This window comes from Leuciscus leuciscus (genome assembly GCF_965113295.1).
Source record: "Leuciscus leuciscus genome assembly, chromosome: 8".
In the NCBI taxonomy this organism is placed as follows: Eukaryota; Metazoa; Chordata; class Actinopteri; order Cypriniformes; family Leuciscidae; genus Leuciscus; species Leuciscus leuciscus.
The window spans coordinates 15480355-15497654 of NC_138732.1; the positions used below are offsets into that span (position 1 = coordinate 15480355).

The 17300-nt window shown below is 39.3% G+C and overlaps 1 protein-coding gene across 1 annotated transcript in view; it reads right to left on the reverse strand.

Moving 5' to 3' along the window:
* diaph2 (diaphanous-related formin 2) overlaps positions 1-17300 on the reverse strand; it is a 442308-nt gene that overhangs the window by 198749 nt on the left and 226259 nt on the right. Inside the window, exons 16-17 of the mRNA XM_082178708.1 lie at positions 14913-15011; positions 10274-10368 (exon numbers count right to left, since the gene is read on the reverse strand). Coding sequence (XP_082034834.1) covers positions 10274-10368; positions 14913-15011 — 194 coding nt within the window. The remainder of the gene's footprint in view (positions 1-10273; positions 10369-14912; positions 15012-17300) is intronic.

Consider the following 17300-nt stretch of genomic DNA (forward strand, 5'->3'; position numbering starts at 1 on the left):
TTTTACCCCCCCTGACTTTCATTGTATGGGCAAAAAAACACTGAGACATTTTTTCTAAATCTTTGTTGTGTGTTCCACAGAAGAAAGCAAGTGATTAAGTTCTAAAACAACATGAGGGTGAGTAAAGAATTTTTAATTTTTGGGGTGAACATCCCTTAACATAAGAAAAGTCATCTGTAAATATTCGTAAGTCTTCAATGATATGACATTAGCATCACAAATCATACAATAGCAATAATATTTTTTGCATGATTTACTTTTTATTAATATTAGTACTGAATGCAAGTGAGCCTTAAAAAAGGGCCAGCGTAGGTGTATGAATGAAATATCTGCAGTTTGAAAAGTATTCTGACCAAAGGGACTCATAAAGAATAATTCACAAGGAAGGAGTGAAACAGGATTGAGCGTTGCACATTTCCAACTGATCAACTCAGGGATAAAAAATACATGAGGTGCTAAAATGAGAAAAATGGGAAGTATGGAGTTCCTTTGAATACTGAATTGCACAAAGGTACATGTAACATTAGTACATTTTCTTTGCAGTAGTCTAGCAGTCAGTGGGGATGAATACTAAGGAATGACTGGCATAATTCATAACAACGAGAAGGTACTGCAGGGGCAATACTAATGTGGCAAGCAAATGTTCAAAATTGAACAGTTTATTTTTTATTTATTTTTTATTCATAATGCATCTACTCTCTCAGGAAATAGCCTATGAACACAGGGGTGACACCGATCTGTGGTAAAAGTCGATGGAATGACACATCGTAAGTGATGATGTCACTGGGCTCTGGGGAGAACCTGATTGTTAAAATTGACAATGAAGTCAAGTCAAGTCAAGTATATTTGTATAGCGCTTTTCACAATACAGATTGTATCAAAGCAGCTTCACAGTATTAAATTAAAATAATACAACAAAGTTTGTTTCAAAGGGAATTTATTGATTGATAAAATTAAATTAAATATCCCCAAAATATCCCCAATTGAGCAAGCCAAAGGCAACAGTGGCAAGGAACCGAAAAACTCCATCAAGTGACCTAATGGTGTCCTAAAACTCCATCAGGTGACCTAATGGAGAAAAAAAAACCTTGGGAGAACCCAGGCTCAGTCGGGGGCCAGTTCTCCTCTGGCATTTATGAGCTAGAGGCCGGATTGTAGTTTGAACTGTAAGATTATATGAATGCCTGGCTGAAGAGATGCGACTTTAATCTAGTTTTAAACTGGGAGAGCGATTCTGAGCAACGAACAGTATCAGGAAGACTATTCCAGAGTTTTGGAGCCAAATGTGAAAATGCTCTCCCTCCTTTGGTGGTTCTGGATATCCTAGGTATGACCAAAAGCCTTGAATTTAGTGATCTTAAAGAGCGCGATGGATTATAGGGCGATAGAAGATCCGTTAAATAGACTGGAGCTAAGCCGTTTAGGGCTTTATAAGTCAGTAGCAATACCTTGTAATTAATACGGAACTTTATAGGTAACCAATGCAGTGATGATAAAATCGGTGTTATATGATCATATTTTCTTGATCTCGTAAGAACTCTAGCGGCGGCATTTTGGACTAACTGTAGTTTGTTTATTGAGGATGCAGGGCAACCAGCTAATAAAGCATTACAGTAATCCAGTCTCGAGGTCATGAATGCATGAACTAACTTTTCTGCATCAGAAACTGATAGCATATTACGTAGCTTAGCAATGTTTCTAAGATGGAAAAAGACATTTTTGTAACATATGAAATATGATTTTCAAAAGACAGGTTGCAATCGAGTATAACACCCAGGTCTTTTACTGTAGAGGATAAAGTAACAGGACATCCTATGATGTTAAAGTTGTATTGTGCGAGGTTTTGTGGGTGGTTTTTTGAACCGATAAGTATTACCTCTGTCTTGTCTGGATTTAAAGTGTAACTTGCAGGTTAACCACCACAACCAATTAATGTGTAAATTAAAGTGCTCAATATGTATATATGTAAAAATGTCTGTCTTAAAATGCGTTAAAATAACATTTATTGGGGTTTCTTCAAAGGTAGCGTGTTTTTACAGCAACTGGGTGATGACGTCATAAAAGGAAGTTGCAACCATACTCTGCCAGACTCCTACTGTTTGTGACTGTTTGTGGCTTGATTATAGAGAACGACTGGGAGACTGAGGAGGAGGGAAACTAGTGTTGTCAAAGTACCGGTACTTCGGTACTGAAAATGTGTCGGTACCAGCATTTCTGTAGTACCGGGTATATTCGGTAACCAGTAATAGGCATCTGCGTTAAGTCGCTTCCATGTTTATCTAAGCGCGGGGCTCCAGACTAACTTTCATTACTATGAGCACTGTAGCCGATATATAACACGATATAGTGTCTGTGTATATTAAACTGTAGAAATACTATTTAAATATTAACCTTGCATGTTCTGTTTGTCTCTGTGTGAATGAATGGCGCAGACGCGCGTGTCATTTACCACACACACTGAAGCACGAGTGATGCTCGCGCTGTTTTCAGTCTAGCTGCTGCCAGTCACGATATGATGACATGATGAAATTCATCTCCAGAGCCACTCTGAGTCATTTTACCGTTTCATTTGAAAAAAACTATCGTCATATCATACACGCACAGAAACTCAAAGGTCTTCACGGCAACCCGTCAAAATAAAAGTTTGGTTTAATTTTGCGTGCATGCTGCCTGAACCCGTTTGTTTTGTGAATATCTTACTCTCATTTCTGGCAGGATCACGGTCCTCTTGAAGCCAGCACACACGATTATGTTTACAATTGAGTTATTTCAATATAACTGCTAGCCTACTTGCCATTAGACTACAGTAACTCTAGGCTTGGAGTTCCTTTTATGACGTCACGCCCAGCCTAGTGGAAGGGAGCGGGAGTGCTTAAAACCACTAAAAAGTACCAACTTTTCATATTATATTCAGCATTTTGGTATGAAAAACATACAAAACAGTGGTGGGCGGTTCTTATCTTTATGTTTATTGCATTTTCTTCGAGAAAAATTTTACCTGAAAGTTACACTTTAATAAAAGAAAATTACGCGTCATCCAATCTTTTATATCTTTAACACACTCTGTCAATTTGGAAAATTTAGTGTTTTCATCCGGCCGTGATGGAATATATATTTGAGTGTCATCAGCATAACAATGGAAACTAATTCCATGTTTCCTTATAATATTTCCAAGTGGCATCATATATATTGAGAATCTGTATGTACAGATTCTGACAGTCTGTATGGCGTGGTCCTGTAGTTCCTGCAAAAGTTGTTTGACCTGTCTCCCCCCACCTAACACAATGATAAACATAACGCAGTCATGCTATAGACCATCTTCTATGATTGAAAACACTATATATATATATATATATATATATATATATATACACACACACATTTTTTTTTTTTCTGTAAATTCAATCAATTCTGACTGATTTGTAGAAATATTTTCATTTTGATCAGTTTTTCTGTTAATCAGTATCAAAAAGTCCTCTGTGAGTTAAAATAAAATGTTATATATTTTATATTTTATATATTATAAAAAATGTATTTATTTATTTACAAACATTTTAGTCAGAGTTTGGGGACTGAATGACTAAATTAATTAATGGCTGAATTAAATATATAGTCTCTGATAATATTTAAAAAAGATGATTAGAGGACAATATAGTTTGCAGTAGTTAATATATTAATATAAATATAAAATACTAAATTGTTAATCTTCATTCTAGTTATTTATAGATTTATAATGCACACCAAGGTGTGCAAAATCAAAACTGCATGTATATGACTCTGCTTCCAACATGCAGCATGCATGAATCGAGTTAGGTTTACACAGATATCTGTGAATCTAATGAGAGAAGAAACATGGACAGCAATTAACACCACTTTATTGGGCCATGACTTAATAAATTGGCCAATAATAGATATGATGATATTTTAGTTTAGTTTAAAGCAAAAGAGGAAAGATCACTCGAAATCACAGCAGAAGTATCAAAGCCCACAGTACTATTTCCTGTGAATAACTGGCTATCATTGAACGCATTAACTGAGCTGAGCTGAGCTTAGCCCTGCTGTAATGAAAGAATGTGAGGTTATAAGAGAAACGTGCAGTGGGTCATTTTCAAATGAAAGCTATTAGTGTTCATTACACAGCTCCCTGTTGATAGCGCTATACAAAGAGTACAAAGGTTGAGTCCATCTTGAATATGATGTAGATAGAAAAGCTTATTAGAATTCCAAGATAAAGTTTTGCTCCAGGCCAGCACAGTGCCCAAGTACAACACTCGTATGGAGAGTGAGTGAGTAAGAATAAGAAACATTCATCCATGAGAATGTAGCGATTGGGCGGTGAGATTGTTCTCTAAAACTCTTCTGCCGAGAAAACTGCTGACAAAATCCTTGTTTATCCCTCACCATTTTCTTCTTTTATCAGGGCTAACCTGTTACTTTGTCATCATATTGCATTACATTGAAGTGTGGTCTGTTGTCATATTCTCAGCACACTATAATGCCACTGGTGCATTATTTCAGAGAGGGCCAGAGCCTTTGAGAGCTTATTAATGATATCTGCATTGTTCTGGCTTTTGGCTTTACTGTGCTTTTGGCATCAGCGGTACAAGGGCATTGAACCAAAAACCACTATCCCAGCATTAAAGTCTTCCCAGAGGGCTGCGGGAGGGTTCTTTGAGAGATTAAGGCACCACTGGAGAACACAAACTTAAGATACTGCCTTCCTGGCAGCAAATTAGAAATCCTGGTGTGTGTTTCTCTAATTATCGTCTAAATTGATTACAGAGATTTAGCAGATTCACACAAGATAAAAAAAAAAAAAAACCTTCAGGCTTATCATCACACATTTCATATGGGGTCAGGAGGGTGTAGCTGCTGAACTCAGTTGTGCGTGAGAGAAATGGATGTGTATTAATATAAAAGCATGATGCCGAGTGAAGGGGATTAGTCATATGGTGGTGGTGGCGCAATGTATAAAACACATGCCTTTGGTTTGAGAGACCCGGGTTCGAATCCACTGTGAGACACCAATGTGTCCCTGAGCAAGACACTTAACTCCTAGTTGCTCCAGAGGCGTGCGACCTCTGACATATATAGCAATTGTAAGTCGCTTTGGATAAAAGCGTCAGCTAAATGAATAAATGTAAATGTAAATGTAGTCAGAGTGCAAGATTTAAGGTCGTGGCTTCATTGGTGGCTGGAAAAAAGCAGAGCTGAGCATGGCTTCTTGGGCCGAAAACAAGGGGTGCAAACACAATGCCAGCGTATGGACCTAGAAGAGAAAGAGATTGAAGACTGGGCGTGTGCATAAGATACCAACTCTTATGCACATGCCCAGTCTTCAATCTCTTTCTCTTCTATGTCACACCTCTACAATGGGGCAGAGAGTCTCTGTCAGCATGTACGCTTTTTTTCATGCAGACCTTTGCCTGGACCAGTGACTATAATAAATGCTTTTTATCTGATTGTTTTGCAGGCTCTTTGTTGTCACTGGGATGACGGTTCTTTGCTTGTGTGATAGGAAAATGTGGAATGACATCAACAAAGCAAGAAGAACTTAAAAAATGGAAAAGAGGGACAGAGTCAAAAATAAAAGCAAAAGAGAGAGGCTAAGCCACATTCCTGTCAGAGAGAGACAGAAAGAAAGAAAGCGAGAGAGAACGACTGAGTGAGGCATTGCATTTTTCTCCAGACAATGAAAAGTAAGTGTCTGAGTGCTTGGCTGTGCAGGCAAGCGTTAGATGAGAGGCTTCACACGCCTACTGTATGGATGCTACACCCTGCCAAGCCTGCTGGGGTTTACAGATATGTGCATCGCTCGCATGGTCAGATAAAGCTAGAGGAGTATTGTAAGTGTAGGATGGAGTACACTCAGGGTTCGTACGGTCATGAAAAACCTGGAAAAGTCATGGATTTTTAAAATGGCAATTTCCAGGCCTGGAAAAGTTTTGGAAAATGAATAAACTCATAAAGTTTTGGAAAAGTCATGGAAATTTGTTTTTCAAAATATCTGTGTACTTGAATTTGTTTAATTAATAAAATTGGGGAAACAAATTGCAATACTTTTTTCGTTTTACTGTGCGTTCACACCGGACGCGAATAGCGCGTCAAATTCGCGCCTGACGTGTCTAGAAATTTACGCGCGTCAGAGGCGAAATGACGCGTTTCCATTAACTAAAAGCGCTGAAACGGACATGAAAGGGGACCCATTTCTTTTGGCCCATCTAGTTTTAGTCGCTGTCCTCAGTGCCGCAGAAAAGCGCTGAAACGGACATGAAGGGGAACTCATTCAGCGCTTTTCTACGGCACTGAGGACAGCGACTAAGTAGCCACACCTGTGTGGCTCTTGTGTTGCTGTCATCAGCTCAGTGCTTCAAATTAAAATAAGCTGCTTTGCATTTTCATATAGCTTCGTATGTGCCTTTCCATTACAGATTTGAGCAAAACTTTTTTTTTCTTCTAAATATCGATAAATAACTATTGCAAAAGGATGGCGTTTCCATTAACCGACTAAAACTTTTTTTTTTTTTTGCGATCAGTCATTCCAAAAATCATGGCAACGGAGGACGTTAGTAGGTTTATATCTCACCCACCGCCCTACAAATTATTATTATTAATATCTTATCCAAGTATTAATGTCAGGGAAAGACCCTTATGCGAACGGCACATAGGCTATATGCTAAGTTTCTTCATGTTTCTCCCTTGATTGTGGCATTTCTTTGAGAGTAGGCTATCCCTGTATTGTTTCTTTTATGAATTTAATAAGGAACCCTGGCTTTCATGTATTCTTTCTGTCCAAAAGGTCCGTGTTCTTTTGTGTCCACTCGTTTTTCCTTTAACCCCCAAATGAAAAACGAAAAATGAAGGGTTGTTGTAAGTAGGCTATTTTTAAAACGCAAAGTTGAACGCCAACATTTAAATTTGAACTGTAGGCTACACCAAATGCTGTGCGAAAAAGAAAAAAATATCGACAAATTTTCTGATTTTTGTTTATGACTTTTTGCCTCTTTGTTAAACATTTAAAATATATATGATTTTTTTCTTTTAAAAAATTTATTTGGTCTTTTATTTTCCGTGTTCACATTTATGAGGAAAAAACAATGTTACGTGACCGTTCTCCATTACGGTAATGAGTCCTCTGAGAGCGGCACTAAAAGACTTTAAAACTTACACAGAGACATCAAACAGAAAGCACAAAGCCTTCCTAAACGAATTTCGTTTTGTATTAATTGTATCTTGATTTTAAAATGTTTCATTAACCAATTGCTTAATAGCCTAAATAAAAAGTAAATAGCAGAAAATAGATAATCACGACACAGAGGCGCCGGAGTGAACTGGATCATCCATGAACCGAAACTCAGCGTAAAAGGTAGCCTACTCGCCTCACAGACCTAAACAAAACTGAAATAGGCCTATATCTATTATCTACAGAAATATCTACTTTTAAACAGAACAATTCAAAACAAAATAAAACGATGTAGCCTAATCCGTATGAAATGTGCATTTCTCTCCGGCGTGTTCACTACTAAGAAGATCGCGAGTCAGTCAACTTCGTCTTTGCAGTCGAAACAGAAAATACTTGTTTATTAATAAACAATTAAAATTGAGAGAGAGAGAGAATATAAGATTAGTTTGACTAATTTTGAGGACTTCTAATGATCTGTTAACAATCTCTATTTTTTTTTTTTTATGGCGTTTATCGCATTTTGGAAAAGAGCTCTTCAAGCACATTTAGATTTTTCATCCGCTACTAACGTTACCCGCCCACAAGGAGTTAATTAACATGTATACACAGATGTTTTATGGAAAACTATGTCATGAATATTTACCTTTAAGTCATGGAAAAGTCTTGGAAAAGTCATGGAAATTTAATGGTAAAAATGTGTACGAACCCTGTACACTGAACCAATCAGCTCCAAAGCATCTGTTGGTGACTGTTTAGCAAAACTGCCCACACTAAGACATCACTTACATTACAAATCAAATTCAGAAAAATACAGAACTTTCTTCTCTTCATGGCACCTACACATAAGATTATGCTGTGTCACAGGATGCTGTGAATCTTTTGATTATCCGTTGACTATGCACCTCGAGGATGTATGGTTAGAATACAAGGTGTAAAGCGAAAGTGACACTCTGTTATGTGACCACAGCCTGAGAAGAACTCTGATATTGCCACCAATCTGAATTCAAATAAGAATGTTTTTTTTATATATTTTTTTTTATATATATGAAATACTTAGACAACAGAACAGAATTAACATTTATTTAGAAGTAATATATAGAACATCCGTGATATGCTAATTTCTTCTAACAGCCAGTCTGAATCGTGAGTGTGACCACTGGGAAATTTACACTCATCTGGTCATTGTTCCTATTTTGAGACATGACATTTCCTTGATGCAGTGTGAATGATGTCAAGGTAGACCAGCAACCACCATGAACTTACCCTAGGAGAAAGAAAAATGAAAAATAACAATACTCAGAACTCTCTCTATCCATATTGCTTGAGTGGTTCAGAAGCCAACTGTCTGTGTCTTCAAGCCTACCAACAAACCTCTGCCAACATCCCGTCGGCACGACTGAGGCATTACTGTCATTCCAGAGAGCCCCTAAAAAGCCTATACCATTACTGTGTAAGGACATAAAACTGGACCTGTGCATTACCTCCCCCTCAAGGATGAGGATATCATGCCATGGCTATTTAAGTTCCAGGGATGACGATGGGGTGATGAAGGTGATAAATGTGAGGGGGTGGGTTTGGGCGAGTGAGAGAGAGAGAGAGAGAGAGAGAGAGAGAGAGAGAGAGAGAGAGAGAGGCATAGCTTGAAAGAATGATGAAACTGAGAATAGAGAAAAGGGAAGGAGGTGTGCAAACCTGACAGATGAATCTCCTCTATAAAGCGCAGCTGAATGTGAGAAAAGGTCATCAGTTTAGCTCTTCTGCTTCTGTAAAGAGCGACAGGGCTGTCACCTCAGTTCAGGCTTCCACACACCCTGCCCAAACCACCTGGCAATTAAAGGTCATCTCTGCTACCAGTAACAGCCAAGAAGGGCCAATGTGGACCAGGACATCTAAATATTCCTTATCTCCTCCACCTTTCTCCAGCATTCAAAGAAGAGCAAGGAGAAAAAAAATACAGACCGAAAACAAAACAAAAAAACCTCATCTACTGTATATAGAACAAAAACACCAACAGACCGTACAGATGAATTCTGGCACTTGGACATTGAGAAGCAAACAGCTAAAATAAAAGTAGCAATTCCCCCTAGTGGTCTCTGAGATAGACGGACGGCTGTCAAATGTGAAACTGAGTTGACTCATTCAAATCCAACTAATTCACAGTGGTGAAAAAGCCACAAGAGGCTTTGAGGGTGAGAGGTAAAGGGTGGTCTAATGTAAATGAGATCAACTCTTTCATAGACAGCTGAGGTATCTTTAGTTCAGGAAACACATGCCATTTCCAATTACCACGTTTAAGATTAACAAAAACCACTGAGACAGTCAGGGCGTGAAGAGCTTCCTGAAGGATCATCAATCTTGCCTGTAAGACAAAGGACAGTGGGAGGGAGGGTGGAGCGGCAGGAGTTTTGCCAAGTCCTGTCCCAAAGCAGCTATTATGAAAGAGTGAAAGTGGAGCTTCTATTGGCCTGGTGAATGAGAGCAGACAGAGTATTGTACACGAGGCACTGCCTGGCATCAAATACATCTCTTTAATGAAGCCTTTCAAATGCACACAGTCATCTGTAGGCATGACAAATCTCTGAGCAAAGACAAACGTAGGACATTTTTACAAATGCTATTCAGAAATGTCCCATGAATGTCTGGCTTTCACAAAATAGATTTATCTGCGTAGTGGTTTGGAATGTTTCTATGTGTCAAAAGTTCTCACACACACACATAACACACACACACACACACTCTCTTGCAATAAATAGCAATAATAAAAGACTTTCTTTTACATGAAGAAATTTGAATTTATTAAACAATGTTATATTGTGTATGTGTGTGTGTGTGTGTGTGTGTGTGTGTGTGTGTGTGTGTGTGTGTGTGTGTGTGTGTGTGTGTGTGTGTGTGTGTGTGTGTGTGTGTGTGTGTGTGTGTGTGTGTGTGTGTGTGTGTGTGTGTGTGTGTGTGTGTGTGTGTGTGTGTGTGTGTGTGTGTGTGGACTGGATTTTGGCCAGAATGTTTTTTACATTTCACACATTGCCCTGTGAGCGGATAAATGTTTCAAAGGCTGCATTATATGAAAGTGCCTATGCACACACAACTCACCTGGATTAATGCTTCACTTAGCCTCTCCTCATCCACCTGCAGCACGATATCCCGGATCTCTTCATAAGGCAGCCGGAATGATCCCAGGAAAATTGCTGTTCGGAGGGAAAAAAAAGAAAGAAGAAAAAAAGATGAGAGTCATTCTGGCCCTCTAGTTTAGAGTGTAAGAGTTCAACAGATGCACCCCTTTAGAAATGACCATGGGACAACGTCATATTCTCAGGTGGATGGTAAAACACTGATAGAGTGTTTGTTCCACTTTGGGGCAACTGGTGGTGAAAGAGAAACCGTATTATGGGCCTTATCACATGATAACAACCCAACATCTTAAACTATCACCTAGGATGAAATGCAGAGAACCACAGGTGCAATTTACCCAACAGTTGAATTTGATAACCTCCACCACTCCTGAGGAAAGAATAGTCTGTAATTACAGCATATAGCTCATAGTGTGCAGTTTAAAGCGCATCAGTGGGGGACCGAACATAATTGTACATTTATGTCTGAAGTAGTTACTGCATTGAGGTTAAAATTACCTGAACATTCACATAGATTAAAACAGTCAAGAGTTTTCCAGTGGTGTCTGGAAACAATGTTGAGCAGAACCTGATTTTGTTCTGGCAAATGATTATAGCACAGAAACATTCAAGGGGTCACTCTTGTTTTGTACCACCTACCTCTGAGCTATTTTAGCAAATTTGATGGGAATGCAGGGCTGAGTGGATATACTGAAGATTATATGTGAGTGTCTGTTCTCTGAAATATGTATTTGTTTGGTCAGATTCCTCCATTGCTCTCTGAATTGCACCAGCCAATGAATGCAAGGGCCCTTCTGCCTCATCCAGCTCTCTGGTGTGCAGGTGAAACAGGTCCAACTTCTGATGATCAGTGATTTAATAAACTACCATTCCCACCAGCTGATTGACTGGGTCTCTGTGAAACTATGCTCTATTTTCTGCAATTCATTAGTTGGCCATCTGCGTGTGACAATATGCCGGTTTCTTCAGAGAAAAGAGAGTTCTATTTTTTTTCTTATTTTATATTAACATTTTTTTTTTTAAAACATTATTTGGGAGATGAAGGTAGAGCAAACACAGTGGCATTTCAAAGCAGGGGGCTCATCTGGACACAATGGCCTAGGAAGAAATTATTATTGTAGATTCGACATGCCAACAAGGTTTTAAAACCAGCCTTACAATACAATACAGCCTGGCTATAGGGATATGTTAATGAACAAACCATCAGTAGCATGATGAGCCAATCATCAAGAGTATCCCATGCCAATAAACAAACACATGGTTAGTCACTGAATGTGGTGGGTTTAACAACCTCCAGTCAGAACTTATCACATTTCTGCAAAAAAATTTAATTGGATGACAAATGCTTTCGCTTCATCTGTTGATTCATTAGCATAATTTACATATTCACATTATCCTGACTTTTTCCTCTAACAAGTTTGTCCATGACAGATGCATCCCATAATTCATTTCCGTTCATATCCACTACTCATCAGCCTGGGGATTTTGTCACATTTTTCAACAAAGAAAACACTGCAAGTCCACCAAATTGCAAAAATTCCACCCCATACATAAAACGCTTACTATACTAAACCGCCTCCACACACTGGCATAATTTATAGAAACTCACACGTTGTTTTAAATGCAGCCCGCTATATTTGTAAAAAGGAATGTTGACCGAGGGCCTATGTGACTCCTCTGGAGCTAGACCAGGGATAGGAATGCTGAGATTGTTAAACATGCTTATGGACCACAGAGCTCTGCAGGGTATCTTTGTGTTAATAGAGGAGCATGACTTCATGTAGTGAAGGGGGTGGTAGTGGCACAATGGATAAGACACATGCCTTTGGTGTGAGAGACCCGGGTTCGAATCCACTGTGGAAGTGTGTGAGCAAGGGACCCTGAGGGACCCCAGGGACCCCTGAGGGACCCCAGGGGACCCCAAGGGACACCAATGTGTCCCTGAGCAAGACACTTAACCCCTAGTTGCTCCAGAGGCGTGCAACCTCTGACATATATAGCAATTGTAAGTCGCTTTGGATAAAAGCGTCAGCTAAATGAATAAATGTAAATGTAAATGTAGTGGTTGCCTGCTTTGCTCGGTTCCTCCTGCACTCATGAGATTCACAACCTCTTCATCTCATCTGGAATATTGTTTCAGCTGAGCACGGAGCCCCACCCGAGCCCCGGGTCCAAAGTAGCATATACTATACAGCATCTCTTTACACTCACAATGATGTGTGGGATCATGTGTGTGTCTGTGTAAGATTGTTCATAGGTCCCCAGGACCAATGAACTCAGCAAGTTTTCCTAACCAGAGAATTTCATGGCCAAACAAAGAACGTGTGGGTTTTGTCCAGTCAGCCCACAGACTGTACTCTCAGCACGAGGGGAGACAGAAATGGATACCTGGGGGTATGAGTAACTCTCAATGTCCCACATGTACTTTGGGTCATTTCCACAACCCTGGAACAACCCTGTCTTGTTTGTGAAGCCCCTATCCTAAATAAAAATATAAATAACAGAACATTTAATGCCCCACAGAAATGTACATTGGCCTTTCAAATAGTGCCTTATACGATGCTTTTACACTCTCTCTTTCTGTTTTCCTGTCCCACCTCCCTTTTCCTTTCTCTGTGAAAGATGACAGATTTGTGGCTGAAGTGAATGTGTAACAGCACTCCCACTCGTGTGCTGGCATTAGTTACTCTAAAGCCTGAAGTGGTGTGTGAGTGTGTGTGTGTGTGTGTGTGTGTGTGTGTTGTGCATCAAAGGCTTGGTAAATAACTAGCGGAAATGAGACAGAGCACAAGAGAATGAGAATGTGAAAATAAGAGAAAGTGAGTGAATGAGGGGAAGCGAGAAATGTCACTGGAATCTTTGCTGTTAGGGCTATCTTCATGTGCTCCAGTTCTAATAGAAGAAGAAGAAAAAAAAAAAAGAAAAAAAGGAAAAAAAAGCACACACACACACAAAACCTGACCCTGATGTCCTTCAGACACACTAACTGAGCATGTTATATGAATAATGAAAATGGTATGTCTTTTGTTGTACTTTTAGTGTTGACTGACACAAGCATCTCTATTATTATTGCCCACAGCTAAGCAATGAGTGTATATAAGACAATTTCAATATCTACCAGACTATAGATAGACAGACAAACAGACAGACAGACAGATGGGCAATCATACATAACACCCTAGAATCATTACAGAAAGCTTTGCAACAGTAAGCGCTGAAAATGTAAATATATGTAAATAAATGTCATATATCTATAATCTCTGTTAAACGAACATTCGGATAATGTGGCTTAATATATATCCTTCAAGAGCAGAACTGTAGCCAGACTCAGAGCTTCATTTTGTTCTTTTCACACATTCAAATTGCATTGATGTATTCAATTGGAATCCAAGTACTCTTCTGGGTAGGATGAAAACAAGCATGGGTAGGACACATACTCAGGTGGCTGGTTATTTTAGCATTTGCTATGAATATTTCATTAAGTGTGATATTGTATATCTAAGGTGTTCTCCTCTCCCAGACAAAGAAGCCAACATTTCCAAAGAAGAATAAAATTGCATTCTCATACTGCTTTCATCAATCAGAGTCTAAAGAGTCGCAGGCACTCCTGAGAACACAATGAATTCACACACACACACACACACACACACACACACACACACACACGCACGCACACACACACGCACGCACACACACACACACTCTCTCCTTGAAGATTCAAGAGGGGGGAAAGAGGGTGGCAGTTTAAGAGAGACAGAGAGTTGCTAAATGGCACAAGGTAGGCTGATCAATATGGGCCACAAAGCAACCTGTGACATAAACAGGTGGTTCCTGTTGTTGAGTATAGGGTCAAACTAGTTTCAGTGCTATGGGGTATAGACAAACAAGAACTGAGGGGTATAGACAAACAAATATGACAGTAAACATGGCCTAATGTGACCGATTTTATTTTATTTGGGATAAATAAATGATTTTACTGATCAATGGTGGTTTACGTGTGGGGAAAGAACAAAAAAAAATCACAAAAAAAAAATCAGCCTTTGGTCCCTTAATCGCATAAAGGTTTTAGGGGACTATTTGGCTTTACGTGTGGATAGGATGAGGCAGACACAGACAAAATGCTTTGTCCTTTTTTTTTTCTGTTATCCTCCTATGTGTTTACAGTACAACTGATATCAGAGGAATCGGGTTGAATCCATTATCAAAAAACAGCATCCTCAAAAACCTGTTGCAGGAAGAGCAAATACTGCTGAATGCTGCTTGACAATACAAGAGGATAAGAGGAATTTTAAAGTTGACATGATATGTAGGAGCAAGAAAACAAACAAACAGAAAAGAACAGAGGAAAAGTGTCAGTCAAAGCCTGAAAACATTGTGGCTATAGATTCAGCAGCCTTAACTGCTTTTAGTAGAGAGAAAGTCTAGTATGGAGCAAAAATACCTAGGATGCTAATTATAATAATAATAATAAAAAAATAAAATAAAAAAAAATTATTTAGAGACAAATGTAACTTCTTTGGAAGGAAGAACAAAAAAACAGATCTGGGTGGGTCTGGGTGGGTGTTAGGGGACACAGATGATATGGAATGCTGATAACTTACACAGATTCTGAGCTGTCTTGGCATCCAGAATTCGCAGCTCTTTTGCTTTTTTCTTGAATTGTGTCATCCTGTCATCTGTTTCTTCCACGTCCTTTTTCACTGAAAGCAAAGAGACACAACCAAAGGGAACTATTAATTATCAAAACCAGTAAATGCATCTGCAAAAATTTTCAGGAAAAATAGAAAATGAGTAGATGTTCAGATGTTCAGTTTACCAAATTTCATAAACAGAATGACTGCATATTGTTATAGGTATTCTGGGTGGTTCATAGTTGCTTGCTTAAAGGTTCAAGATAAATAAATAAATAAATAATATTTATGTGATTAGAGATGGATATTTAAGCTATTTCACGCTACTTTTTATGTTTTGGACCCCTGTTGAATGGACAAAACAGCTAAAACATTCTTCAGAATATTATTTGTGTTACACAAAGAAAGTCATACAAGTTTGGAATGACATGTGGGTGAGTAAAAGAGAACAGAATTCACAGATTAAATACTTATAAGCCTTAAGTAAGAGGAAAAGTGGTAGCAGTGGCCGCCTTAGCAAGCGCCACTAATAAAAAGTAACAAGACCTAAACAAACATTGTTTCAGATTAAATGGATTATTTTACATTAGATACGGTCTTGTCATACGGCTAACCAAAATGAAAAGCATGACTCCTGTGCTTTGGACCACACTTTATATGAGCTCCTATTATTGCATATGCTCCTCTCTATAGGGTAATTACACATATGGCACCCCGATAACAGATCCTGGATGGAAAGCATAAGGACACAGAAACTCTAGATCATGGCAGATGTGTCACAATTAAACCGAGATACTGATGCATGCCAGACTTCCCTTTTATAGCATGACATAAAAAAAATAAAAAACTGAAATGGAAAGGAATAGAGAGAGACAGGTGAGATAGAAAAACAGAGAGAGAGACAGACGTCTAGAGTCGATGTGCTTAAAGAGACCATCAGCGCGTGACTGAGGCACCACTCGGTATATTGAAGGGAGATTTTGTGGGCCTGCTATTGACAAACACAGGGCCTGCTCTGTCAACGGCTCAGAGCCATGGAGATAATTGTGTAATATCTGTAATCCTAAGGAGCAGCAGGAACGGCAGCTTTGAACAGCCCCAAACCAACGTTGATTCTTTATGTGTGTGTCTGGTATTCCAGGGACTGGATTCCTTAGAGCTCTGCTTGAAGAGAACCTATCCCTGAGTGACATAACATGTCAGCAAATTCCTCGGCCAAACCATTGTCACAGTCAACTACCAACTAACTAAATTAAAGACCAATCAAGGCCGTAGCTCTGGGACCCACCCGGGGGAGGGAGAGAGGGAGAGAGGGAGAGAGAGAGAGAGAGAGAGAGAGAGAGAGAGAGAGAGAGAGAGATTCTGGGAAAAACTCAGGTGAAAACAAAGACAGAAGTCTAGGTTTGGCAGATTGCTTGTGGGAGTAGGAGCGCACCTCAGCGCTAATCATCACAACTCCGCTATTTATTTAAGCCCAAGATGGAAGTCTCCCAGGAAATCGCATACAAACAAGCCTCTCCCAAGAAATCTGCATACTGTATGTGAAGGAGCTATCAAAGCAAGAGCATCTCCGAAGCAGGTGGATTTCCTGCTGGCTACAGGCCCTCTGCTGTGTCAATAGCACTGTGGTACTGATGTCGGTTTTGGATTAAAAATGATGGTGACTCTACAGAGCATGTTAACAGAGTTTGATCTTCTGAACGTTTAACTTATTTCTTTATTTGTTTATTGTTGGTGCTAAAAGCTCAGGTGTGCTTAGACGGAATAAATAGTCATTAATTTGTACGAGCATCATATCACATTAACAGGTGACAGGATAGAACAGTTCCAAAAAGTTATTAATTGTATATAATTAAATACATTTCACAAGCTGATCACAGCACTACGGATTTATGGTCTACTTGAGAAGAAGGAAGTTTTTCTCTGCTTTCTTGCTGGTAGGGTGTCTCAAATATGTCTCACAATGATGACAGCATGGGTCCACAACAGGGATTATGGATGGATGGATGGATGGATGGATGGATGGATGGATGGATGGATGGATGGATGGATGGATGGATGGATGGATGGATGGATGGATGGATGGATGGATGGATGGATGGATGGATGGATGGATGGATGGATGGATGGATGATAATGGTATGGGGGTCAAACGATCTGAAGGCTTCAAAGAGTGGCAGGTAGCTTTCAACTCAAGAGAGTCAGCAGTGTACTCTGTGTGTGTTTCTCTAAAACAGCTTAAATCTGAGAAATCTGAAGACCAGAGAAAAAAAGATATCAGAAAACAGGGCTCCCGAAGGATCTTAATTTTTTAGGGGAGGGACTGCAGGTGAGGGAACAGCCTTCAGCCATATTGTG